The following is a 25,657-nucleotide window of genomic DNA, read 5'->3' as shown; positions in this document are numbered from 1 at the left end:
CCCACATCAACCTGGGACTTGCCTGGAACCGGCACCGCTCATATGAACTAGAACGTGGACTTTGAAAATGGTGCCAAAAATGGCGCCTTTTGCATGTAGACTCACTTAGACTATTTCTGTACACTTGCCAATTGTGGATCTGGAGTATGGCAATACTCAAAGATAGATACAAAAAGCTGGAGTAACTCAGCAGGACATGCAGCATCTCTGGAGTGAAGGAATGGGTGACGTTTTGGGTCAAGACCCTTCTTCAGACCCGGCAATACTTTATTTATGGCAATATTCTACTGGATTATTTGGAAGAAAAAAGAATTTCACTGTGCGAGCACTTTGCAAGTGACAATAAGAGGACTATTGAACCAAACTCCTTAATATAATAATACAGATTTTATCTGTTCAACACTTACCAAGTTCCAGAGCAGCAATCAGTCCTAGAGCAACAAGAGCCTCATTCTGCATTATAACATGTTCACTGGTTGCCATTATGACCAGATGCTTCACACCACCACTTTGAACAATGGTCTTGACAACATCCTTGTAAAATAAATGAAATAGCAGTTTAGCAATGAAGGGCACTAAGTATGAATAAACCAAAATGAAACCTAGCAAGGTGCAGAAGTTTGAAAATTTTGACGTTTGCGTGTGCGTTCGCGTGACATTCTCGGGGGCTATACACATATTTATTAGGCTCAGAAATATCATTATACCCGGCACCCGTCTGAAGAAGGGTCTTGACCCAAAACGTCACCCATTCCTTCTCTCCGGAGATGCTGCCTGTCCCGCTGAGTTACCCCCTCTTTTCATGTCTATCCTTGCCACACATGTGGCCCCCCGGGGTAATATCCCTTCCCTTGTTGGAGGGGCATCTCCACCACACCTGCCCCTCAATGTCCAGCAGCGGAAGGATCCTGGACTGTGGTCCTCCCCCAGTCTTGAAGTTGGCTGCACCAAGCTTCACTGCATTCCTCAGCACGTATTCCTGCAGTCTGGAGCGGGCCAGTCAGCAACTTTTCCTGACTGACTGCTCTGCTGGGAGGTCAACAAGTTTCGGGCAAACCAAAGAGCATCTAGAAATGTTGATTCAGTTTTGTTTCTTCTCACCCCAAAAGTTTTCTAAATGTTCAGTTTAACTATCCTACATCACTTTCTCTTCACTTCATGTCTATTCTGATTCAGCGCCTAGTTAATTACTCAGGAGCGTATCTGAAACTGTCTTGAGCAGATATACATAGTTCCCACTCCAGGATGTCACTTTTAGGAAGGAGAAGTTCCTTGAACCCACCTTTGATTTGCTGTGCCTAATCAGTGCAGATAGCAGCCTGTTTGATTCGCCCATGACACCCGCGTGGTCCTTTGCGTCGCACCATTCTACCAAACGTTCGACCAACTTAATATTCTTACCCAGCTTTTCAGCTGCTTCAGCTGCAGTGGGGTATACAGACAAAGAATTAGCAGAACGTGCTTCTGGAAACTGCTCTTCTATAAATCACCAACAATTTCTAAGCTGTTTACTACATTTTGTTACAAACCAGCTTCCGCATTTGAGCTGGAGAAACAAAAACCTGCAGATGCAGATTTACAAAAAAAAAACCCACAAAGGGCTGGAGTAACTCAGCAGGTCAGGCTGTATCTCTGGAGAAGATGCGTCCCCAATCTGAAATGTCACCTATCCATGTTCTCCAGCAACCTGCTGAGTGTGTCTTTTTTTTCAACACTTGAACTGCTCTGCTTAAGACAAACAACAAAATGGGTCCTCCAATTCTTATTTTAAATATGACATTGGTATTATGTTTGAATCCAATCCGAAATTAAGTTTGAAGAAGGGTCTCAACCCGAAACTTCACCCATTCCTTCTCTCCAGAGATGCTGCCTGTCCCGAAGTTACTCCAGCTTTGTGTCTATTTTCAGAAATCCTATTATTGATAGACAATAAATTCTAGTATTAGATGGGTAGCATGGCAGCGCAGCGTAGAGTTGCTGCCTTTCAGTGCCAGAGACCCGGGTTTGATAACAACCTTGAGTTTCTGTCTGTGTGGTGTTTGTATGTTCTCCCTGCACGGGTTTCCTCCCGCATCTGTGAAATTGCCCCTAGTGTGTAGATGACAAAGTTGGAAAACAGTAATTTGCACAGGTGATCAATGATCGGTGGGCCAAAGGGCATGTTTCCATGCTGGATCTCTAAACTAAACTAATCAGGTATTAAAATAACAATTGGAGATGATGTTTCACAATAACTCAAAGACGCAAGTGATATCATAAAACTAGCCGGTGCGGGCTCGAAGGGCCGAACGGCCTATTCCCGTGCCCAATTTCTATGTTTACCATTACTGTCTATGCTACGCTACCCTGATTTTACATAAAGGGTTAATAAACATCCTGTGATGGTTCACAAGCAGATGAAAGGGTAATGAGCCAAAGGAAGAGAAATGAATAAGATTAGCTGTCCGTGTTTTTCAGTGACAGGTGGTGGCTGACAGTCTCGTTGTGGAGAAGGACGCAGGCAGCAGAGCTTTGGATGAGCTGAAGTTTACACAGAATGAGAGACTGGCCAGATGGTTTTGATTGATAAACAAACACTGGCCTGGGTATCAGTGATAATTTCCCCTCAAGTCTGATAGCTATGGTCAATACAAATTACTTGGTGTCTCTGAAAGCTGCTTTTTAGATGGACTGGCAGAAATTATTTTTTTTAAATAAATGTTTTATCTTGGGTTAGATTCCATCAATACCTCCAATATTTTGTGGTTTTAGTTCAGTTAAAAAAATTAATTTATTTAACAGTGGAGGTATTGCAGCAGAATTTAAGAGGCTATGCAGGGATTGGAGGGATATGGATCAGGTGCAGGCAGAGGAGTTAGTTTATGTTGGCATTTTGTTCAGCGCAGACCCTGTGGGCCAAAGGATCTGTTCCTGTGCTGTACTGTTTCAAGTTCTATATCATTCTAGAGCTCTGTGGGAAGATGAAAGAACTAGGATAACGAAAACCATGCTTGAAGTTTAACCACACAGATTTCTATTCCCTGCAGCAGATTTCTCTTGCTTACAGTTTCTGAAAAGAAGTAGCTTATCCTGGTATGGCTGCAAAGCACTGATTTCATGCAGGGCAACAGATGGGCATCAGCAGGCCCTATGAGATGGGTGACCCATTTAAGTCTGATATTGTTGATATAAGCTTCCCATCAAAACCCTCCACAAGAATCCCAAATGATTTTTATACTCCTTACCACAAGGATACATGCTTCTTTAGTTTAGTTTATTGTCAAGTGTACCGAGGTACAATGAAAAACTTCTTTGTTGCATGTTACCCAGTCAGCGGAAAGACTATGTATGATTACAATCAAGCTGTAGATGGTAGATCAGGACTGCTCTCTACTTGTTGACCGGATGAAATTGTCTCTAAAAACAAATCACAGCAGGAAAGGAGAAATCGTGGACTACAGATCAGTTGATTGGATACTGGTAGGGGAAATTATGAAATGTATTTTGTGGTACAGGGCACTAGGAAAGTAATGACAGCATTGGGCAGAGTCAATGTAATGCTTCCCCGGCTGAGTTAGATTTATAATGCCCCCAAAAAAGTCCAGCATTCAGAACAGAGATGAGTAGAAGTCTGTGCAACCAAAGGGCAGTGAGTCCTTGGAAATCTGTACCCAAAAAGGCTGTGGAGTCTCAGTCATATAGTATATTCAATAGACAGATCAATACAAGGGAATCAAGCGATATGAGGTGATTTCAGAAATGTACCACCCAGGGAAAATATTACTGAATGTTGGAGCAGGTACTTGGGGCAGAATGGCCAAATCCTTCTTTTATTTATAGTGTTCTAACATTCATTATGTCCTGTCTTCATATGGTGGGCCAGAGCATGAGACAGGTACTTTCTCGTCCCTGAAAAGTCTGTAATCAGCTGCTGACAAGTGTGCAAATAGGCCAAAGACTGGGGATACATAGAGACACAAAGTGCTGGCGTAACTCAGAGAGTCAGTCAGCATCTCCGGAGTACATGGATAAGTGACGTCTCAGGCCACGTCCCTTTTGCAGATTTTGAAGCAGTCTGAAAGGCTCCTTTAGACACATTTTAACACTATTGCCCTCATGATCTCATACACTATAAGATAACCCCAAGCCTTCTGCGCTCCAAGGAACAGTACTAGCCTGCCCAACCTCTCCCTATAGCTACATGGATAGGTGACGTTTCAGGTCAGGACCCGTCCCAAAATATCACCCATCCTTTTTCTCCAGATATTCAGTCTGACCCACTGAGTTACTCTAGCACTGTGTCCATTTTTGGTATAAATCAGCATCTGCAGTTCTTTGATTCTACAAAGATTGGGGGTGTAGGTCAGTTTTCCTTTACCCCATGACATATAACGCATTGATAAGTTGATAAAGTGGTGCAGCCAAATTTTCTGACGATAGAAAAATAGTTGTGTTAGCAATTTGAAAGGGAACACACTCATGAGTGGATAAGTAGCTGGCAGATGGGGTATAATTTGAGAACATGTGATTAATTATTTAAATAGACTGAGATGACAAAATGCTGCAGGGTTCGGAGGGTCCTTGTACTCGATAAAACGCAAAGCCAGCAGGTGGGTGGACCAATTAAGTCTAAAGAATAGTTAGTCCTTGTTAAAAAGGGGGATGATGTATGATTCCAGGAAATTGATAAACTTTACAAGCCATTGTTGATGTCATCCGGAGTACAGGTCCACCACTGATTTTCCGGCAACTGATGGTCTGGCGTCTCATTTAATCCGGACAAAATCACAAGAGTGCACTTGAAATTCCCCCCCCCCCCCCCCCATTAGTCCCCCGGAAAATTGGATGTCTAGGCCGGGTACGGCAGACGATCATGATGTCATCGGCACTTCCGTACCAATCGACAAGACTAATTTGCCCTGTGCGGCTGGGGCTCTGGAACTCCAGTCCGGATACAGCCGGCAGACCCGTTCCCATAGCTGAATTCTGCGGCTGATTGGTGGGTCGAATTTGCCCCCTTCAGCCGGGGCTCTGGAAGTCCAGCCTGGCCATAGCCGGCAAAATGGTTCCCATTGCCGTGGCCAACTTTGCAGGCTGGTTTCTTGTTACTTCAGCAGCCTAGGCAGACCATTCAAGTATGATTGAACTCCTCGCGGGGACTGTGACCTCTATTGATCCGGCAAAACGGATAATCCAGAAAGGCTCTGGAACCAAGGGAGTCAGAAAATCGATGGTGGACCTGTAATTCATCGGGAGACGGGTCACTGGATTGATTGCTGTGACGAAGAATTGATGTATGATGAAAGATTGAGTAGATTGACTATGATAACTGGAGTACGGAAGAATGAGAAGTGATCTTATTGAAGGATACATTTCTGAGGGGAACTTACAGATTCTGACAGGGTGCATCCACTGATTTTAATAACTAGGGAGTGATTGTTTCAGAATAAATAGATGTCCATTTCAGATGGAAATAAAGGGTTATTTCTTCTGTGAATCTTTGAAATTATCTTAGAAAGACGTGGGGGTGAATATTGAATATATTCAAGGTAGAAATTGACAAGACAAGGGTGTCAAGGGTAGAGTAGGATAGTGCAAGGAAACAGTAAACGCTCTAAGGTGGCGCAATGCTGCAGCAATAGAGTTACTGCCTTGCAGCACCAGGGATCTGGGTTTGATCCTGAATACGGGTGCTGTCTGTATGGAGTTTTTTCGTTCTCCGTGTGACTGGGTTTTCTCTGGGTACTCCGGTTTCCTCCCATAATCCAAAGATGTACAGGTTTGTAGGTTAATTGGCTTCTGTAAATTGTCCCTAGTGTGTAAGATAGTGTTACTATACGGATTGATCGGTGGTCGGCACGGTCTCGGTGGGTTGAAGGGATTGTTTCCACGCTGTATCTCTAAAGTCTAAAGTAGGGTCGAGCGGCCGAGTCTTGTTCATGTTTTAGGACATTGCTTGCCCATACTAAAATACCTCACTACTATACACAGACTTATTTCAATCATTTGATGAATGCTATGACTCCGCGATTTTTTGAAACAAGCAAAATTCTGAAATGCAGTTTATTGTAAACATTTTATACACATCCACAATACCTTGTGTATCAATTAACATGCGCAGCGTTCCGAGTAGTTTGAACTGGACAGGTGGCATCTCAGACTTGAGAAACTTCAACACTTCCTCTGCAACTCCTGCAGACAGCATCTTTGCTTTATTTAATACTGAAAGAAAGGGGAATCAAGTGGTGATTTTCTTCTGTTAGTAGACAGTAATAATGGAAAATAAAGATTTAAACTACAGCTTGATAGATAGAACAGCATAGCACATGTCCATGCTGAACATGATGCATATTGAACTTATACCCACTACCTGCACATAATCCATATCCCTCCAATCCTGCAAATCATGTGCCTATCCACTCTGCCTCCATCACCGCCCCTATCAGCATGTTCCAGGCACCCTCCACTCTGTGAAAATATTGCCTCGTATATCTCCTTTAAACTTTCTCCATCTGACCTTAAATCCATCATCCCTAGTATTTGATATTTTCACCCTGGGGAAAATGATTCTGAATGAAAATTCTACTTATGTCAGTCTCCCCTGAGCCTCCGATACTCCAAAGAAAACAATCCAAGTTTGTCCAACCTCTCCTTAAATCTACTACACTTTAATCCAGGCAGAATCCTTAAAACCTTTTCTGTACCCTCTCCAAAGCTTCCAGATCCTTCCTGTAAAGGGGAGACCAGAACTGGACAGAATATTCCAAATGCAGCATTATAAAATCTAAGTTTTGTTACTCGTGCTCGATGAGCTGACTGATGATAGCAAGCATACCATTCTTTACCACAGTATCTACTTGTATTGCTAATTTCAGGAAAGTCTTTTTATTCATGCCATCATACTCACACATCACACCTGCCATTTAGATTTAAACTGTAAAGTTTGTAAATGTCACAATATACTCAACCTTCTTCTTGAAGGTTTAGGTTTATTATCGTCGCATGCACTGAGGTAAGGTGAAAAGTTTTATTTTGCATGCTATCCAAATAGATCAGATACACCATACAGTTACAGTCAGTTCAAACTCAAGTACAATAGATAACGCAAAGAGGAAGATACAGTGTGCAGAATATAGTTCTCAACATTTTACACATCAGTTCCTTAGATAAAGTCCAATGTCCTCAAAGGGGTAAAGGTGAATCAAACAGTACTCTAGCTCATGGAAGGACTGTTCAGAAGCCTGACAAAACAGACTTATGTGACTACATCAGATGGATCCACAATGGGAATTTAGCTACAAAGCTCTATTTTGTATTATACAACACTCTTTTGGATTCTAGGAACTGAATCTACAAATAATGGACACTGGACATTGCACAAATCACATGAACAGATTCTGTAAAAAAATGACTGATATTTGATAGTGTACAGAGACTACATATAAACTACACATACTTGCACGTGAATGTCCCTTGGGAATGCATAAACGTTAATTCAGGAGAAATTGCAGTACTGACTTTCAATGGTAAAAAGCCAAAGACCCCATAAAGGTTCAAAAGCCCTAGAATTCCTCTTCCAGTACTGCCACACCCCTAGAATATTGTTGAACAAACATTTGCCTTGCACAACACCTACCTGCATTCCACATCACCAAATTTTGTGCAGTAGTTTCCCCAATAGTAATAACTACGATATCTCCCACTGTACCCCACCCGCTCCCATGCCCCTCGTAAATCAACAAAATACTGAGATGTACTACTGTGCTGCTTTACTTCTTTGGTAATATGCAAGCAAAACTTAGAACCCTTATGTTTTCCTTATACAGGTCCACCACCGATTTCCTGGCAACTGGTGATCTGGCACCTTCTTTAATCTCGACAAATTTACGAGAGCTCATTTGAACCCCCCCCCGGCAAGTCCCCCCTGAAAATGAGGTGTCTAGGCCTGGTGAGGTGGCCGATCTCAACCTCAGCGGGACTCCCACGGATCAAATTCACCCCCTGCGGCCGGGTCTCTGGAAATCCCCCCCCCCCTCCCCCCCAGGCCATGACCTCTGTTGGTCTAGCAAAATGGTTAATAAGGCAAGGCTCTGAAACCTAGGTTGCTGGAACATCGGAGTGGACCTCAATAACAGTAATGAGAAACTCTTACCGGGAATAGCCAGATTTCGGAGTGCACTAAGAGCAGCATGCTGCACAGTTACATTCCCTTCCTCGACATGTCTGTCCAGTAAGTTTAATAACCTCTGCACAATTCCAATTTCCACCATGTGGATACAGTTTCCATCTGTGGATGAGGGAATAAGCATGTTACCTACAAGAAAGATGTGCTGAACCAGCTTCTCAGGTTGGGTGGCTGCTACTTAAGAGGCTGCTGGGTTTTCCACAATTTTTAAGCTGTCAATAATAGATGACAGAACAGCACGATTGTATAGATCAGCAAAGATGCACAACATTTGTATTTAACTCAGTAATCAGTTCTTTCTGGAATTAATTAATCAAGAGGTCAAGAAAGAAATTTTGCTGACATTGGGCTTTCTGCCCATCTTATTAACTGCTGCAGAAATTTCATGTTCGTGGCAATAAATGCTGCTAAATATTTTAAATTTGCTACAGCCAGCTGACAATGACATGATGAAAAGGAAGATGAAAAACCCATAGTTAAATTAATAGAGAGGATTTACAATATCCTTAAACTACTGTGAATGTCCCAGTGCTGGGCTGAAAGGTACACATCTGTTTAGAGGGAATTTCTTTCCCCTCCACAAATTGTAAGTGCATCATCAAGGAGCTGAAAAATAACCTCTGAACAACATTCAAGTGTGTAATATAAAACACTCTCAGTGCTTTAGAAAGGAGTGGCTGATGGACATATGTGAATGGGAGGAGGAGGGCATTAGAGGAGAAAACTGCAAGACTTGAATGCGTACAGGGAAGGTGTTGCCAATGTTGATAAGAATCCTTATGAAATGAATTATGAAATTAATTCTCAGGCGTTGGAACAAAGGCAGATGATCGTAGACCACAAAACAGTGCAGATGATGCATAGATTTAGATTGCAAAAAGTGCCAGGGCAGACACAAGATTGGAGTAGATCAAAGAAAGAGAATCAGGTGAAACTACGGTGGGAACAGAAGGCAAAGAGAATCGTTCAAAGGTCATTGCAGTGGGCGAGTTAGAACCAGTGCAGTCCAACAAGGATGCAAAGGGAATTTATGACAGGACGGGATGTGGGAATCTCATCATATCTCAATCAAATTTCCTAAATGAAGCACAATAAAAAAAAATTGACCACGGCTTTATCAAGGCAGTGAAACTATGATCTTTCAGCCTGCATCAGCAGCATTGATATCATGTCAAGCCCATTCCATCAATGTTGGTGGAGAGGGACTGATGCAAGGGATATTGATGAATATTAGATAATTTAGTAGAAACAAGAAACTGCAGATGCTGGTTTATAAAAGACACAAGAGTGCTGGAGTAGCTCACTGAGTCAGGCAGCATCTCAGGAGAAAATGGATGGGCAGCATTTTGGGTCTGAAGAAAAACACAAAACGTCACCTATTGATATTCTCCAGAGATGCTTCCGAACGTGCTGAGATAATCCAGCACTGTCTCTTAAAGGAATTAGATTTTCAGAAACTTTGTTTATAATTATTATAACAAAGCTTTTAATTACACACATTTCTGAACACACATTTTCAAAGTTCCATTTGAGTTTGGAGTGGGTGACAATGTTTCTCTCCATCTGATTTATGTGCTGGTTTGGTGCCCGTGCCTTGTGATCACTTTTGCATCTCACCACACAGGGGCTTTTTGTGATGATCCAGCTGGATCTTCACCAGGAGTTGTTGCAATCAGGATTGCCCCAGCTAAATTTGTTAGTTCACTTGGGAATTAATAGCACAGGCAGCTCATTGCTGACTGCAACTTTTAGCCCATTGCAGCTAGTACAATCATTGATTTTTTTCTTTTGCTAATGACTGTAAAGGGCCTGTCCCACCAGCATGCGATTGCATGCGTCTAGCGCGACCAAACGTGGTCGCTTGAGGTGTACGGCCGCGCGGGGCCGGTCCTACTTCGAACCGCGGAGGTGTATGTAGTTGTGCGGGGCTCCGAAAATCCTGGACTGTCCGAAAATTCCGCGTGCCAACGGCCCGCAGGCGCATTGAGGGCGTTCGCAGCGTCTTGACAGGGGTACGCCTAGCATGTGGCGTTGCGCGATGACGTCACCGCCCGACGCCATGCGACATCCAAATTCAGTCGGCCCGCCTCCTGCCCAGCTGATTGGTGAGTATGATGTCGGGACCAGCCCCGCACAACTCCATACGCCTCCGCGGTTCGAAGTGGGACCGGCCCCGCGCTAGACGCATGCAATCGCATGCTGGTGGGACAGGCCCTTAATAATGCACAAGCAGAAATCGTCAAATTACAATCCTTGAAGTGGCTCGTTAATACATCTTTTGTTGTTAATGTTACATTCTTCACCAATGGAATTAGAAAGACTTTCACAATTAAGGGCTGTCACAATTTTGTTTTAAAACAACCAACTGGGCACTCTTGGAAGTAAAGTGGCTTTTACAGAATCATGGCAAAACAAAACGGAGAATATTAAGCTCCAAAACCAGTGATGTGCATAATGACCAGTTATCCCAAATTAGTAATGTTGAGTGAGGGATAGCTATTGATCTGGACAGAGATGCTTTTCAGAGACCCGTTGAGTTGCTCCATTTGCCCGAGGATGGCTAATTGGTGCAACCCCAGACAGTCTCCTAATTCAGAGAGTCATACAGTGCGAAAACAGGTCCTTCAGCTCAACTTGCCCACACTGAGCAACATGCCTCATCTGCACTAGTCCCACATGACTGCGTTTGTCCCATATCCCTCTTAACCGTTTCTACCCATGTACCTTTCTAAATGTTTCTTAAACATTGTGATAGTACCAGCCCCAGATACGTCCTCCGGCAGCTTATTCCATATACCCACCACCCTTTGTGTATAAAAGTTGCCCCACAAGTTCTTATTAAACCTTTTCCCTTTCACCTTAAACCTACAGTACTGAATTACCTTACTCTGGGTAAAGTGGGGCTTCAAATTACATATCATAATTTACAAACGTAAGCTGGTTCAGAAAAATGCTGCAAAAGGGATACGTGTCTCTTGATATTAATGCTCGGATATGACACATCTTTTAATCAAAACAACATTCCAAACACCATGCCAAAATGAGCAGCTGTTAATTCTTCACTGTCAACACCATATATTGTGCTGCTAAAAGAGAGGTGTAATTTAATTGGAAGCAACTCTATGGCACTGCACTCATCAGCAGGACAGAAGACTGATGATGTGATATTTGCACATCTGACGTGAGAGATGGTGATGGTGTGGAATTAGATTGGTAGGCATAAGGCTTTATGTACAGGATGGTTTGGCCCAGTTTGTAAACGCTGTTCCCCTTTCTGCATTATCTACAGTGGAAAACTGGCTCCCAAAACCAACTCCTGGTCAGTTCAACTTGCGGAAAATACACACAACTTCCATAATTATTCGGCAGTCAACAAGAAGCAAACCACGGCTAATTGGCCGTTATAACTGTCATAAGAAGTTAAATGTCTGAGATTCAAAATTATTCAAACAATTAAAAACTCTATTAGGTGTCACCAAAAATGTAAACAAGTTAAAAATACTTAGAGTCAAAACACCATTGTTATTAAAACGTGTAAAGCTTGCCACTTTGTATTATTATGAATGGAGTTACAGACCCCCCCGCTTTAATTGCAGCAAGATCAGTGTCCACATTTCCCAGCACAACTCTCACAAAATTGTGGGAAGTTAACATTCTAACGTGGAACTGTGGGACTAATTAGAGTGCAGGAATAATTACGGTGGCAAGGACCTCCAAGAAAGGTGTGACTTCCATAATCATCCAAATGGCATTCTGGAGTGATTAGAGTTCTCAACCTGGCCATTCACAAATGTTGGGCAGCGCCAATTAGGCAGCTCCCACTAAGTTCCAACTTCCTTCTTTTGAACAAAGACGTGCACTGATATGACAACGTGGTGAGGCCACATTTGAAGTATTGTGTTCAGTTTTAGTCACCCTGTCACAGAAAGGATGTTGTTTTGTTGGAAAGAGTGCAAAGAAGATTTATGAGGATGTTGCCAGGATGTGAGGACCCAAGCCATAGGGACAGGCTTGGACTTTATTCCTTGGAGCGCGGGAGGTTGAGGGGTGATCTTCAAGAGTCAAGTGTTTTATTGTCATATGTCCCGGATGGGACAATGAAATTCTTACCTGCTGCAGCACAACAGAATATGTGACTATGTAAACATGGTACATTACAGGGGACGAGGAAAATAAGTTAAATAAATAACAAATATAGTGCAATAATAATATAGTATTTTGCAGTTCAGAGCTCAGAGCTTATTTGTTGTTGGGTTTAATAGCCTGATGGCTGTAGAGAAGAAGCTGCTCCTGAACCTGGACGTTACAGTTTTCAAGCTCCTGTACCTTCTTCCTGATGGCAATGGTGAAATGAGTGTGTGGCCAGGAAGGTGTGGGTCTTTGATGATTTTGGCTGCCTCTGAGGCAGCGACTATAATAGATCCTTTAGACTGTGGGGAGGTTAAAGCCAGTATTGGACTGGGCAGTGGTCACAACTTTTTGTAGTCTTTTCCGCTCCTGGACGTTCAAGTTGCCAAACCAGGACAAGATTCAACCAGTCAGAATGCTCTCTACCATGCACCTGTGGAAGTTTAGGAGAATCCTCTTCGACATGCTGAATCTCCGTAATCTTCTCAGATCTTATATAGGTGTATAAAATTATGAGGGAAATAGATAATGTAAATGCACAGTATTTTACCCGGAGTAGGTGGAATCAAGAACCAAGGGAAATAAGTTTAAGGTGAGAGGGGAAAGATTTAACAGGAACCTTTTTCAGTCAGCAGGTGGTGGGGATATGGAACCAGCCGCCAGAGGAGGTAGTTAAGGCAGGTACTATATCAGCATTTAAAGGGCATTTGGACGGATACATGGTTTAGAGTGATATGGGTCAAACGCAGGCAGGTGAGACTAGTGTAAGTGATGCACCTTGGTCGGCATGACAAATTGGGCTGAAGGGCTTGTTTCTGTACTGTATAACTCCATGACTTTTTGAGAGTGAAAGCACACCAACTAGTGATAAACATAATTTAAAAAATGTACTCTTCCATTATTTTCCTGGCGGTATCCGGTGCTGCAGTAATATTAGATTAAGAAGAGTCTCTAGCGCTTAAAGAATTAAGGTGGATAATATTACAGTTTGGTATTATCAAATTAATGCCGAGTTCTCATGCCAAGTGTTAACCTGTCAACCTACTTGAAGAGTTAATGATTACCTGGGGAAATATAAAGTACCACCATTCACAGGAACATAATTATCAGATTTTGCGACATTAATAACTTCTTGCCGAAGTTCACCTTCCAAGATTTATCCCTCAAACACTACTATCAAAACCAGATTTACTGTTGGTTATTCCACTAATGGTTGTGAAACCATGCTGTGTGTAAGCCAGCTATTATAGTTACAGACACAAATAAAAGGGGTCTAGAGAGCCCCAGCGCCTGCTCAGCTATTCAAATAGGCTCATGACTGTCCTTTATTAAATTATCTATTTACCCTCCTAATGTCCAGATTTAAAGATGATCCCTGGTGTCCAAACATCTATTAATCTGAGCCATAACATGCTGGGTGAGGTAAATGCCACAGCCCCCCCCCCCCCCCTCCCCCCCCCCCCCCTAAGTCTAAGTTGAAAAATGGTTTAATGTTTAATATCAAAACTCACCATTTCGTGCAAAATTTGCAATGGCCAGTGCTCCAGCAAGTTGCAGCTGATGGTTATTTGAAGGAAGCCAGGACAGCACCTTTTGAAAGACACTGCCTTTACCCGTATCAAACAACTTCTGCATAGATTCATCTGCAAGACAAAATAAGCTTATTGATCCATCCTCCAATTTCTGCATCTTGACGGATTGTTTTCTCTGAGCGTCAGAGGTTGAGGGGAGACTTGATAGAAATATATCAAGTTGTGAGGGCATAGATGGGATTGACAGGACATTTTCATCTTGGGTGGAAATGTCAAGGACTAGAGGGAGTAGCTTTGAGGTGAAATGGCAAACTTTAAAGGAATGTGCAGGGCAAGTTTGTTTTTTTTAAAACAGAGAAGTGGGTGCCAGGAACACGCTGACAGGGATGGTACAATAATGGCATTATGAAGTTTTTAGATAAGCTCATGCATATGCAGAGAATGGAAGGATATGGATCAGTTTAGTTTACCGTAGCATTATGTTTGGTACAGACATTGTGGGCCAAGGGGCCTGTTCCTGTGCTGTATTGTTCTACGTCCTATGATTCAATATCCATTATCATCCTAGTCTTTGAACGATATCAGTTTTAATTAATTAAGCTTCACACCATTTTTGGCAGACTGTTTCAAATTTACCTTACTGCTTCTGAATAAATTATTCCAATGACAATCGATTGTTAAAAGGTGTACCAAGATGACTGGAAGTTGTTGCAATCACCTTTTGTTATTTTGCCCATTGAAAACATTTCTCTATTGATGGGAAATTCCAGTTATTCCTGTCACCACCGTGTGCAGTGAAGTAATTAAAATCAGGTACCCACACAGAGATGCAGAACTATCTGTTCAATAACTGTCAGGGTATGGCTTTGGAGGAGGTTTAGTTTAGTTTAGAGATACAGTGCGAAAACAGGCTCTTTGGCCCACTGAGTCTGCGCCGATCAACGATCCCATACACTATCACAACACTACCTACACACTAGGGACAATTTACAGTTTTTACCAAAGCCAATTAACCTACAAACCCACTCGGTCACGGGGAGAACGCGCTAACTCAGTACAGAAAACATCCGTTGTCATGATCGAACCCGGGTCTCTGGCACTGAGGCAGCAACTCTACCGCCGTGCTACTGATATAACCATCGATGCAATATTTATAAAAACACAAGAGGCGGTAGATGCTGGAACCTTGAGCGAAACAAAATGCTGGTGGAACTCAATGGGTCAGGCAGCATTTGTGGAGGAAATGCCTAACCTGCCGAGTTCCTCTAGCACGGTTTTGCTCAGTAATATTTATATTGAATTTAGTAGTGACTGTTTTGTTTCTGGATTAGATTTTCATCTTTAGATTCTACTTCTCCCTTCTTCTGCCCCTCTTCTCCATCCCAGTAATGGCTTATGACTCTGAACTTCTTTAAAAAGAGAACCGATTTGCAACTGATGAATCAAGTTGAAAACCCAAATTATATAAATTACCATTTGGGTTACAACCAGACCAGCATTCTAATTTTTCAGCAACACTGCATAAAAATAGGCTGCATATTAATGCATTTTAATCAAGATCACTGTATTTTGAAGCATGGTGCTGTGCACAGATGAATGATGCATTATGTCGTTATAGACTGCAGAAATGTCCACATATTTTGAATGGTGAAATCACATATGGTAAAAGATTCATTTTGTATTTCAGGATTTTCAGTTTGGTAGTACCAAACTATAGTGTGTTCATTGATTCGCTATAGTGTGACTATAGATTATAGTGTGTTCATAGATATGGCATGGAAACAGATCATTCGGCCCATGCCGACTACCAATCACCCGTTCACACGAGTTCTGTTATCACATTTTCTCATGCACTTCTACACACTCGGTGCAATTTACAGAGGCCAATTAACCTACAAACCCGCACATCTTTGGGATGAGGGAGGACACCGGAGCACCTGGAGGAAACCCAGGGAGAAACATAGAAACATAGAAAATAGGTGCAGGAGTAGGCCATTCGGCCCTTCGAGCCTGCACCGCCATTCAATGATCATCCAACTCAGTATCAGAGAACGTGCTAAGTCCGCACACCATCGGGGGGGGGGGGGTTTGAAACGGGATCTCTGGTGCATTGATGCAGCAGCTCTATCAGCTGTGCCACTGTGCTGTCCTAAACTATTAAAGTCAAAAGCATTCCATATTTAGCTCAGTATAGTCATGGCCTATCATTCATCCACTAACAAAGCAAAATGAGAAAATCTTTATGGTTGGTTCTTCTGTTTATGAAGGATAAGCAGGACTTTCTCTCATGCCCCACCTCTCTTTAAGATTGCAGAACTGTTTATTTAACAAGAGTATGTTTATTAGGTCCTGAGAATTGGTGTTAATTTTTTTGAACTGAAATTGTAAAAACTGATGCACCAAACTCACCACCCAAAAGCAGCAATACCATGAGATCAGAAGCTGTTTTAAGCTCTGAGACGTCATCTTCTTTATTGCTGTCTACCATCTCTTCGACAAGCTCCAGCAGATAGTCCACTAATCCTGCATCAACCAGTTGTAGTTTGATGACATCTGAAACAAAAGGAAACAAGTTACATTACAAATCGCCTTTGATATCTTCTAGACTTCATTCCGGGACCACAAAATCTTCTTCAATAACAATTTGCTTCCAAATAATAAGGGCAGCACAGTGGTGCAGCAGTAGAGTTGCTGCCCTACAGCGCCAGAGGCCTGGATTTGATCCTGACAACGGGTGCTGTCTGCACGGAGTTTGTACGTTCTCACACCTGTGACTGGGTGGGTTTTCTCCAGGTGCTCCGGTTTACTCCACATCCTAAAGACGTGCAGGTTTGTAGGTTAATTGGCTTCTGTAAACAGTAAATTGTCCCTAGTGTGTAGGATAGTGCTAGTGGTCACTAGTTGGCGCAGACTCAGTGGTCCGATGGACCCGTTTCCACTCTGTATGCCTAAATTCTAATAGTACAGAAAAAAAGATGAATACCCAAGATATAAACACCACCAAGCTAGGAATCAGCTGTTTTTAAGATTCAGTCACTGGAACAAAGGAAGTGTTGGTGATAATACCTTCAACCCTCCATCTGCTACTGTTAATTCCTACATCCTCAAAATGAAGATTCTGTTTCCCTCCATCCCACCACATGCAACCTTTGATAGGGACACAATGTGTTATTGTAAAACATTAATAGATGAAGGTCTTGAACTTAAAGTTTTAGAGATGGGAGAAAACTAGAAACTGAACTTGAAATAACTGTGAAGATAGTAATGGCTAGCATTGAAACTGACACTGAAAATTCATTTCTATACATGATCCATATTCAAATTTTCAGATGAACATTGAAATTCCAAGAATGGAAGAGATTTAAAACAAGAATGAAATAATTGGACAGTACCTATGGGCTGCAGAAACTTCTTGGTCTTCAGTATGTACCAGAATAGGGCACAGAACAGCACAGCACAAGAACAAGATCGTTGGCCCACAATGTCTGTGCTGAACATGATGCCAAGTTAAACTAATCTCCTCTGCCTGCACTTTATCTCCTTAAAAACAGCGATTCAACTGAAATTAGGTTCTATCTTTCGTATGCCATTTACAACCCTAATCTCTCATTTCTTCATTTCCATTTGAAACATCTATCACTCAAACCCAGCTATTTACTTTCAACATTTCCAGTGATTCAACAATTAGCATTTTATTGACAGTGGAGCAACTGACCAACGAGTTACCCCAGCACTGTGATTTTTTCCCCAACATAACACATTGTTCTTAAAAAAGGTATGTTGATATATCTTACAATATTTTCTCTGTTTAGATAATGTGCCATATTTAATTTTACTTTTGCCAAATGAAACAAGGCAGATTTATTAAAATTGAACGAATTTCAAGGTAACAAAAAGGTACGTTTGGTCTATTCAATGTAATCCATCCAAAAAGATCAAATCCGTACCACTGCAGCAACTGTTTCGCAAAATGCTTTAAAGTCCACCTCCAGCACTGAAGGTTGATGTATGGATTTACTGATTTTAAAAAAATACTAATTTGAGCCGATTTTTATCCTCCTCTCAATTAAAAAGTTATATTATTTTTATTCCTTTTCACCATATTTAGTTTAATTTAGTTCAGTTTAGAGAAAGAATGGAGACGGTCCCTTTGGCCCACCGCGTTCACAACGACCATCGATCACCTACCTGCAATTTACGGAGGGCCAATTAACCTACAAACCTGCATATCTAATGATGGCCAAGTCAATGGATATTTTTGAGGCGGAGATTGACAGATTCTTGATTGGTAAGGGTGTCAGGCGTTATGGGGCGAAGGCAGGAGAATGGGATTGAGAGGAAAAGATAGATCAGCCATGATTGAATGGCGGAGTAGACTTGATAGGCCAAATGGCCTACTTCTGCTCCTAGAACTTATCTTTGGGACGTGGATGGAAATCAGAGCATCCAGAGGAAACCCGTGCGGTCGCAGGAAGAACACAACACAGTGAGTACAAACTCAACACAGAGAGCACCTGAGGTCAGTTTAGAAACATAGAAAAATAGGTGCAGGAGTAGGCCATTCAGCCCTTCGAGCCTGCACCGCCATTCAATATGATCATGGCTGATCATCTAAAATCAGTACCCCATTCCTGCTCTCCCCCCATATTCCTTTAGTCCTAAGAGCTAAATCTAACACTCTTGAAAACATCCAGTGAATTGGCCTCCACTGTCTTCTGTGGCAGAGAATTCCACAGATTCACAACTCACCGGGTGAAATTTCCCCCCCACATCTCAGTCCTATAAGGCCTACTTAAAATGGACTCCCCCAACATCCGGAAGAAATTTCCTGCATCTAGGCTGTCCAATCCCTCTCATTCTAAATTCCAGTGAATACAAGGCCAGTCGACCCATTCTTTCATCATATGTCAGTCCCGCCATCCCGGGAATTAATCTGGTGAACTCCCTCAATAGTAATATTGTCCTTCCTCAAATTAGGAGACCAAAATTGCACACAATACTCCAGTTGCAGTCTCACCAGGGCCATGTACAACTGCAGTAGGACCTCCTTGTTCTTAAACTCAATCCTCTCGCAATGAAGCCCAACATGCCATTAGCATTCTTCACAGCCTGCTGCACCTGCATGCTTATTTTCAGTGACTGATAAGCACACCCAGGTTTCGTTGCACCTCTCCTTTTCCTAATCTGACACCATTCAGATAATAATCTGCCTCCTTGTCCTTGCCACCAAAGTGTATAACCTCACATTTATCCACATTATACTGTATCTGTCATGCATCTGCCCACTCACCCAACCTATCCAAGTGAATCTGCAGCCTCATAGCATCTTCATCACAGCTCACATTGCCACACAGCTTTGTGTCATCTGCAAACTTGGAGATGTCACATTTAATTCTCTTGTCTAAATCGTTAATATATATTGTAAATAACTGGGGTCCCAGCACCGAGCCTTGCGGCACCCCACTAGTCACTGACTGCCATTCTGAAAAGGACCCGTTAATTCCTACTCTTTGTTTCCTGTCTACCCCGAATACCATGTGCTCTAATGTTGCACACTAATCTCTTGCGTGGGACCTTGTCAAAGGCTTTTTGAAAGTCCAGATACACCACATCCACTGGCTCTTATCCATCCTACTTGTTACATCCTCAAAAAATTCCAGAAGATTAGTCCAGCATGATTTCTCCTTCATAAATCCATGCTGACTGACCGATCCTGTTACTGCTTTCCAAATGCGCTGCTATAACATCTTTAACAATCGACTCAAGCAGCTTCCCCACTACCGATGTAAGGCTAACTGGTCTATAATTCCCCATTTTCTCTCCCGCCTTTCTTAAAAAGTGGAGTTACATTGGTTACCCTCCAGTCCACAGGAACTGATCCAGAGGGGAAAGAACATTGGAAAATAATCACCATCAAAGATGCGAGGCAGCTTTCAGCTGCACCATTGTGCCGCCCCTATTCTCCGAGTACTACACAGAACTCAATTGTGCTGAAGAGAACATTATTTTCCTTATAGCTCATATGTTGGACACTGGTGATTAGCTCTGGCTGTGCTGCCTACATTCAGTGACATAGAAATGCATGGGACAGAAAAAAAAAGAGCTATTTAAGTGATTTCCATTTCCCAGCACTTGGACCATAGTCTTAACATTAAGAGGTCTTCATATTCTCATTCGGGTAATATCTAAATGAGATAACAATTTCTATCTACATTACTTTCACATTGCGAGTTTAAAACTCACTCTTCTCTGTGTATATTTTACTTCCTCAGTTTTTATCTTATCTTGCTGACAATTAAATTTGGCTCCTAATTATCAACCGCAGTAAAGAGAAAGTGTCCTTTTGTTTTATTTTGTTCAAGTTTCTCAATTTAAAAAATCTCAAAGCAATATTTCTCAGCCTTTCGTTTCAGAGGGATAAACCCCTCAACTTAGTTATTTACCTCATGACTAGCATACTTCAGCCCTCTAAATATTCCAGTAACTCTGCTACTTTTCTAGAGCTATCCATCCATCCTATATTCTGGTGATGAGAACTGTACACAGTACACCATCATTAGCTAGTAAATGTTTTATACTGTCATCTCTCTTTCCCCATGACAATTTCTAATGCTGGCTTTTATGATGGCACAATGGGATAAGTGTTCGGCTGGCAACCGGAAGGTAGCCGGTTCGAATCCCGCTTGGAGTGCATACTGTCGTTGTGTCCTTGGGCAAGACACTTCACCCACCTTTGCCTGTGTGTGAATGTGTGTGAGTGATTGGTGGTGGTCGGAGGGGCCGTAGGCGCAGATTGGCAGCCACGCTTCCGTCAGTCTGCCCCAGGGCAGCTGTGGCTACAGAAGTAGCTTACCAGTGTGACTGAGGAGTGAATGAATAATGCGATGTAAAGCGCCTTGAGTATTAGAAAGGCGCTATATAAATCCCATCCATTATTATTTTATATCAAAGCAATTGATTTTAATTTGGTTATCACTTGCTGTGACGAGCATCATCTCATTTGCAACAAGCAATCATTTAAAATATTTAGCGTGTCACGGTTTTTTTTTTTCACATTAATTGAACCTCAGAACCTTCTGCTATCCAGGTACCTCTTGCTGCCTCAAATTTACAAGATTCAAAAACTAATATAGAGCTGGTTACTGCAATGCTGTATTAAGTCATAAAGGCATTGCCAAAAGCACTGCTCTTCTAAGTTGAATTGTGTTTAGTTTATTGTCATGTGTACTGAGGAGCATTGAAAAGGTTTTGCTGCGGCTAACGAGTCAGCGGCAAGACAACACATGATTACAATCAAGTCATCCACAGTGTACAGATGCACGATAGACGGAGTAATGTGAATAATGTTTAGTGCAAGATAAAGCCAGTAAAGTCCGATCAAAGATAGTCTGAGCTGAGGGTCTTCAATGAGGTGGATAGTAGGTCAGGACTGTCCTCTGGTTGTTGGTATGATGGTTCGGTTGCCTGATAACAGCTGGGGAGAAATTGTCCTTGAATTTGGAAGAGTGCATTTTCACACTTCTATGCCTTTTGCCTGATGGGAGATCTGGAAAAGATGGGGGTGGCCAGGGTAACATGAGGTGTAAATGGAGTCGATGGAAGGGAGGTTGGTTTGCGTGATAGTCTAGGCCAGTGGTTCCCAACCTTTTTTAGTTCTTGGGCTCTTTAATTTTTCTGTGGCCCCCCCTGACATTATTAGCGGAAAAAAAGTGGCCCCATTCATTGAACCTGTGGCCCCCTAAATCCCCTGAAATTTGCCATATGGCCCCAGGTTGGGAATCACTGGTCTAGGCTATGTCCACAATTCTCTGCAATTTCTTGCAGTCTTGGATGGAGCTGTTCCCAAACCATGCTGCGATGCACTCCTATAAAATGCTTTCTATGGCGCATTTGTCGAAGTAGGTGAGAGTTGATGGGAAATGCCAAACTACCTAAGCCTCTAAGGCAGTAGAGTTGTTGGTGTGTTTTCTAAGCCATTGGTTCAGTATGGGTGGTCCAGGAGAAGGTGTTGGTGATATTTACTCCTAGAAATTTGAAGCTTTCAACCATCTATATTTAAGAGCTATATTTAAGAGGGAGTTAGATGTGGCCCTTGTGGCTAAAGGGATCGGGGGTATGGAGAGAAGGCAGGTACAGGATACTGAGTTGGATGATCAGCCATGATCATATTGAATGGCGGTGCAGGCTCGAAGGGCCGAACGGCCTACTCCTGCACCTATTTTCTATGTTTCTATCTCTACTTCAGCGCTGTCAGGCAAACTGGAGTAAGTGTACCACTTTGTTTCCTGAAGTGGATCACTTTCTCCTTTGTCTTACTGACACCGAGAAAGGATGTTATCTTGACACCAGGACATGAGGTTATCAATCTTCTTCCTCTACTCCATCTCATCATTATTTGATATCCCGCGCACAATGGTGGTGTCGTCTGCAAATTTGTAAATTAAATTAGATTTGTATATGGCTATACTGTTGTGGGTGTACAAGGAGTAAAGAGGGGGGGGGGGGGGGGGTGAGAATGCATCCTTGTGCAGCATCAGTGTTGAGAATTATTGTAGAGGATGATTTGTCCCCTATCCACACTGATTGAAGTCTGTTGGTCAGAAAGTTGAGGATCCAGTTGCAGAGAGGGGTCCTCACTCCGAGTCCCATGAGTTTGGTGATGAGCTTGGGATAATGGTGTTAAAAGCAGAGCTGTAGTCTATGAATAGGAGTCGTGGCTCCTGACAAATGCAAACAGATACCATTTTAACTTATTCGATTAATTTAGCAGGCAGTTCACCAGGCATTCCGAACAGTACGTTTCTACTGCCACCATCACCAGCAAAAGCACATTAACCAATCATTCTACCACTATTTGTGGGATCCTTCTAACATACAAATACTAGTTAAAAACACTGATCTTTCCTGATTATACAAAATGAGAGCAGGGGAGACCTGGGAAGCTTAATAAACATTTAATCTATTTTTTTAAATGGAAGTAAAAATATTTTTACTATTTTTTGCTATCAAAATTTGGTTGGCCATATACTTTTGCGAACAGACTTTTCTGTGGAGTAGATTTCCACAATAACAGATGAAATAACAACCTACAAATCTAATGAAACACATATTTGGATATGAGGAAATCTCTGAATAAATATTGTGGAAGTTTAACAAATCAGCAAAAACATAACAGAGCGCATCAAGTTTCAAAAACTTGGAAAGGAAGTTCAAATTGGACATCTTACTTAACTTGGTTAATCTCCTGTATACAAATGATAGTGTCACTTTCACTAGAGTGCTTTCACATTGTACTCCAGGTCAGATTTGGTCTCGGACGACTTGCAGCCAAATACCCAGAGTTTCAGGAACAAACTTGACCACAAGATTTCTACTCAGTACTCAGCAATCTTTCAGAAGATTAAAAGTAATAGCAGCATAATGCCTTTAACCACAAAATGACATTTAGGTTTATTATTGTCAGGTACAGTGAAAAGCAGTGTTTTGCATGCTATCAAAACCGATCAACAGATCAGATATACAACATATATATAAATACAATTGAGCCAAACTCAAGTACAATAAGAAGAGTGAAGGGGAAGATACAGAATGCGGAATATAGTTCTCAGCATTGTAGCTCATCAGTTCCATTGGCAATGCCCAATGTCCGCAATAAGGTAGAGGTGAATCAAACAGTACCCTAGCTTATGGAAGAATCATTCAGAAGTCTGATAACTGAAGGGAAGAAGTTGTTCCTGAGTCTGGTAGAAACCTACATATGATTTAATTTAATTTTTTTGTAAAAATTGGTTTCATGAAGTAAAAGACTCACCATGTTCTGCCAATGGAGCCAAGACTTCAAAAATCATTTCTTTCTTCTCGTGTTCAGTTTGCCTTTTGAACAGCTTTACAAGTTCATCTGCAATCTTTGTTGATGCAAACTGTTCTTTGCTGGACTCTAAAATTAAAAAGATATATGAAGCTTTTTCAAAATAGTAAAAAAAAAAAAAAATACACTAAAAGGAAGAGATGAATTTGCCTGCTAGATTATATATTTAAATATTAATAATGATAATGTAAAAGTTCAATGAATTTCATGCACTGGGTTGAACAAAAATATTTCTTATAATATTTTAAATTGCTCAAATTGGCCATTGATTAAAAAACAGCAATTAATGGAATAGTGGCCACAATTTAAATTTTAGAACATACAAGCCTGAATTTGCAAGTGTTTTTATAAGACATTTGCCCTTTATTAATTTCTCCCAAAATAATGGATGTAAAATGATGCAAATAGCCGTCAAGAACATTTGGAATGCTTGACAAGTATCAGAAGCCAACTCTTGATTAGTTATGCGAAACAAGTTTTCAGCAATCACAAATTGACTTGGTCTTTGTGGTGTATCGTAACTTACCTATCTCTGCCAGGTTACCAAACGCAACCAAGCACATTTCTGTCAGTGCTGTATGCTGGGAATGTATACCCAACAACTGAACTAAAGTGGGAATGACTCCCATATTTATCAGCTGGGCCTGCAAGGCATCTGTAAAACAAGAAGTTTATTAACTGAAAGTGAAGTTCTTAAAGCCTAAAAGCATTGCTGCACACATGATCCCATGACAAAATTATGGCGATTAAGGTTTCAAAACAAATACAACCAGAAAGCAGACACAAAATGCTGGAGTAACTCAGCGGGTTGAGACCTATTCCTTCTCTTCAGAGATGCTGCCTGACCCGCTGTTACTCCAGCATTGTGTGTCTACCTTCGATTTAAACCAGCATCTACAGCTCCGTCCTACACATACAACCAGATAGCAATGGACTCAAAAGAGATCATGCTTAGAACGGTTAAAGAATATAATAAACTCAAGCAAACAAAATAACATATCGGATTTCTCGGCACTAATATGCTGCACGTTAGCAGGCATCTATAAATAAAAATAAAATATATAAAAACAAAGGCAAAAGTAATGATATAACCTTGAGGTGACAGGTGCAACATCCAACTGCACAAAGGGCTTGATTGCTGAACACGTAGGTAGATTCACAAAACATGATAAATTTGGCGATCCTTTTTGCTCTACATTCTTGTTTACTAAAGAAAAGTTAATGGCCAATTTAAAAAAGGGCAATTACTTATTAGACCTCAATTCTATTTACGTAATCAGAAAGAGTTCAACAAAATTAATAAGCTGCCTAGTTATGAAGTTAAAATAAAAGACTGGAGTAACTCAGTGGGTCAGGTAGCAAGCATCTCTGGAGAACATGAATAGGTGATGTTTTGGGTCAGGACCCTTCTTCAGACTCTGTTTATGGTTGTTTTATTTAAGAAGCCCACATCTGCTTCAACACTTGCTGTGGATTAAAGTGTCTATATCTGGAGTACAGTCTACACTCAATATCTTCCACCAATATCAATCATTTTAAATTTGACAAAGCTGCAGGCTGCATCAAATCGTAACAAGATATTATTCGCTTCTATATTCCAGACATCAGGAAGTGGCATGTTCTGTTCTCAATCTGAGTTAGGGGCTTTTGGCAGGGGTATTTTCTTTCATTATTAATCATTCAAGGGACATGTCGTTTGGTGGCCAGCACTGAATTGTCCAACTCTAGTTGCCCCTGAGGTGGTGGTGAAGGGCAGCTTCTTAACCTGCAGCAGTCCTTGAGATATGGGTATACCCAAAATTTGCAGTTAAGGAGTTCCATGACTTTGACACCATATCAAAACAGATAACAAGTCTGGACTTGTGGGGGAAAAATAGGAATCAAATGTTATGAAAATATTGTTGAGATTTGCTTGGGTAAGCTAAAGAATCTGCAGCTATTAATGCGAGTGGAATCATACCCTGA

General features: G+C 41.6%; 1 protein-coding gene across 2 annotated transcripts in view; it reads right to left on the bottom strand.

Moving 5' to 3' along the window:
* rap1gds1 (Rap1 GTPase-GDP dissociation stimulator 1) overlaps nt 1–25,657 on the bottom strand; it is an 80,475-nt gene that overhangs the window by 12,229 nt on the left and 42,589 nt on the right. For both annotated transcript variants that reach the window (XM_033022658.1, XM_033022667.1), the window contains 8 exons: nt 24,219–24,347; nt 23,636–23,761; nt 16,234–16,377; nt 13,804–13,935; nt 8,132–8,266; nt 6,076–6,201; nt 1,283–1,422; nt 408–534 (listed from right to left, as the gene is read on the bottom strand). In XM_033022658.1, coding sequence (XP_032878549.1) covers nt 408–534; nt 1,283–1,422; nt 6,076–6,201; nt 8,132–8,266; nt 13,804–13,935; nt 16,234–16,377; nt 23,636–23,761; nt 24,219–24,347 — 1,059 coding nt within the window. The remainder of the gene's footprint in view (nt 1–407; nt 535–1,282; nt 1,423–6,075; nt 6,202–8,131; nt 8,267–13,803; nt 13,936–16,233; nt 16,378–23,635; nt 23,762–24,218; nt 24,348–25,657) is intronic.

This window comes from Amblyraja radiata, chromosome 1, assembly GCF_010909765.2.
Source record: "Amblyraja radiata isolate CabotCenter1 chromosome 1, sAmbRad1.1.pri, whole genome shotgun sequence".
Taxonomy (NCBI): Eukaryota; Metazoa; Chordata; class Chondrichthyes; order Rajiformes; family Rajidae; genus Amblyraja; species Amblyraja radiata.
Note: the sequence above shows the minus strand (reverse complement) of the source record. Positions and strands in the feature narration are given on the sequence as shown.